Raw genomic sequence first — 2,049 nt, forward strand, 5'->3', positions numbered from 1 at the left:
GCCCCTGAGCGGGGTGGTGCTGTGCGGGACCGGCTGCTGCAGAGCAACCCGGTGCTGGAGGTGAGGGGACAGCAGCCCCTGGGGGTGGGAGGGGCAGGTGGAGGCCACCAGGCACCCCTCACACCCTGGCCCTTTCCTAGGCCTTTGGCAACGCGAAGACCCTCCGGAACGATAACTCCAGCAGGTTTGGGAAGTACATGGATGTGCAGTTTGACTTCAAGGTACCCATGGGTGGGGCAGGGCAGGGGGAATGGGATTCCCATGTAGTGGGCACCCACTGGCCCGCGTCTTTGGCACCAGTAAACATTTATTGAGCACCTTCTGTGTATCAGGCACTGTTACAAGTGCTAGTGACACAAAACAGACAGAAATCCTGCCTCCAGGAAGATAAAGAATTTGCCTGCAATGCAGGAGACCCAGCTTCGATCCCTGGGTTGGGAAGATGCCCTGGAGAAGGGAATGGCAACCCACTCCAGTATTCTCGCCTGGAGAATCCAATAGACAGAGGAGCCTGGCAGGCTGTAGTCCATGGGGGTCACAAACAGCAGACATGACTGAACGACCAGCAGGGAGATAGTCCACAGAAAAGTGTAAAGTAGCCAACACATGTCACAGCAAAAAAGAAAATGAGGCAAGGAGAAGGGGTATTGGCTGTTTGAAATAATGCAGATACAGTAGGCATGGAGAAGGTGGCCTTTGGTAAAGCCTTGATGGAGACAGAGAATGAGTTGTGCATACACTCGAGAGGGTCCAGGCAGAGGGCACGACCAGTGCAGAGGTGCGGATGAACAAGATGCTGGATGTGTTTACAGACAGCAAGGAGGCCAGAATGGCTGGAGAAGAGAGCAAGGGGCCAAGGAACAGAAGAGGAGGCTCGATGGTGCGGGTCCTTTTGGGTCTTTGTAAGAATTTTTTTAAAACTCTTGAGTGGAAGTGAGGCAAGAGAATTTTGGGGGATTTTTGTTTGTTTGTGTGGTCATGCCCACGTGGCCTGCAGGATTTTAGTTCCCCAACCAGCGACTGAACCCATGTCCCATGCAGTGGAAGTGCAGAGCCTTAACCACTGGACCACCAGGAAAATTCCTGAAAGTTTGAACCCTATATATATATATTTTTTTTTTTTTTTAATTTTTTGGCCGGGCCTCATGGCATAATACCTTAGCATATTGCCTTAGTCTCTCAACAAGGTATTGAACCTGTGTCCCCTGCAGTGGAAGTACACTGAAGCGCCAGGGAAGTCCCAAAAGTTTGAAAGAGAAGTGTATTATGACCTCAATTTCCTCTTAAAGTGATCGCTCTGGCTGCTTTGTTGAGAATAAATGGTAGGGACTGAGGCTGAGCAAGAAAATGAGTTAGGAAACTGATGATTATTAGATCTGGGTGACAGATGATGGTGGCTGGGCCCAGTCTGGTGGCTGTAGCTGGATTCTGGATATTCTGAAGGTGAGGGTGGCAGGATTGGCTGGCTGATTGGATGTGAGGTGTGAGAGACAGGGAGGCCCCCAGGAGGACCGCAGACTTCTTGGTCTGAACACCTAGAAGGGTGAGCAGAGTGGGAGGAGGGAGCTGGTTTGAGGAGCGGAGACCAGGACTTAAGTTTCAGACCTGTTGAGTTTGAGATGCTTATGGGACCTCCAGGTGTGACCCACCAGGTAGAAAGAGCATGCATGCATGTGTGCTAAGTGGCTTGTCATGTCTGACTCTTTGCAACCCCGTGGACTGTAGCCTGCCAGGCTCCTCTGTCCATAGAATTCTCCAGTCAAGAATACTGGAGCAAGTTGCTATGCCCTTCTCCAGGGGATCTTCCTGACCCAGGGATCAAACCCATGTCTCTTGCATTGGCAGGAGGGTTCTTTACCACTTGTGCCACCTGGGAAGCCCAAGAAAGGGCTTAGCATCCTCATTTCATAGAGGAAGAAATGGGGGCCAGGAGGGGCGACGTGCCTGAGCCCATGCAGCCAGAGCTAAAATTCATACTCTGGAGGGCAGGGGGGGAAGGGGAAGATGGGCTGTGTCCCCTGTCCCCCTGGGCAGTCACCACATCCTGCC

The 2,049-nt window shown here is 52.1% G+C and overlaps 1 protein-coding gene across 1 annotated transcript in view; it reads left to right on the forward strand.

The window, feature by feature from the left end:
- Positions 1–2,049, forward strand: part of MYO1C (myosin IC) — a 24,879-nt gene that overhangs the window by 9,119 nt on the left and 13,711 nt on the right. The window contains exons 4-5 of the mRNA XM_010861668.1: positions 4–60; positions 141–221. Of these exons, the coding sequence (XP_010859970.1) occupies positions 4–60; positions 141–221 (138 nt within the window). The remainder of the gene's footprint in view (positions 1–3; positions 61–140; positions 222–2,049) is intronic.

Source organism: Bison bison, unplaced genomic scaffold, assembly GCF_000754665.1.
Source record: "Bison bison bison isolate TAMUID 2011002044 unplaced genomic scaffold, Bison_UMD1.0 scf7180017864472, whole genome shotgun sequence".
Classification (NCBI taxonomy): Eukaryota; Metazoa; Chordata; class Mammalia; order Artiodactyla; family Bovidae; genus Bison; species Bison bison.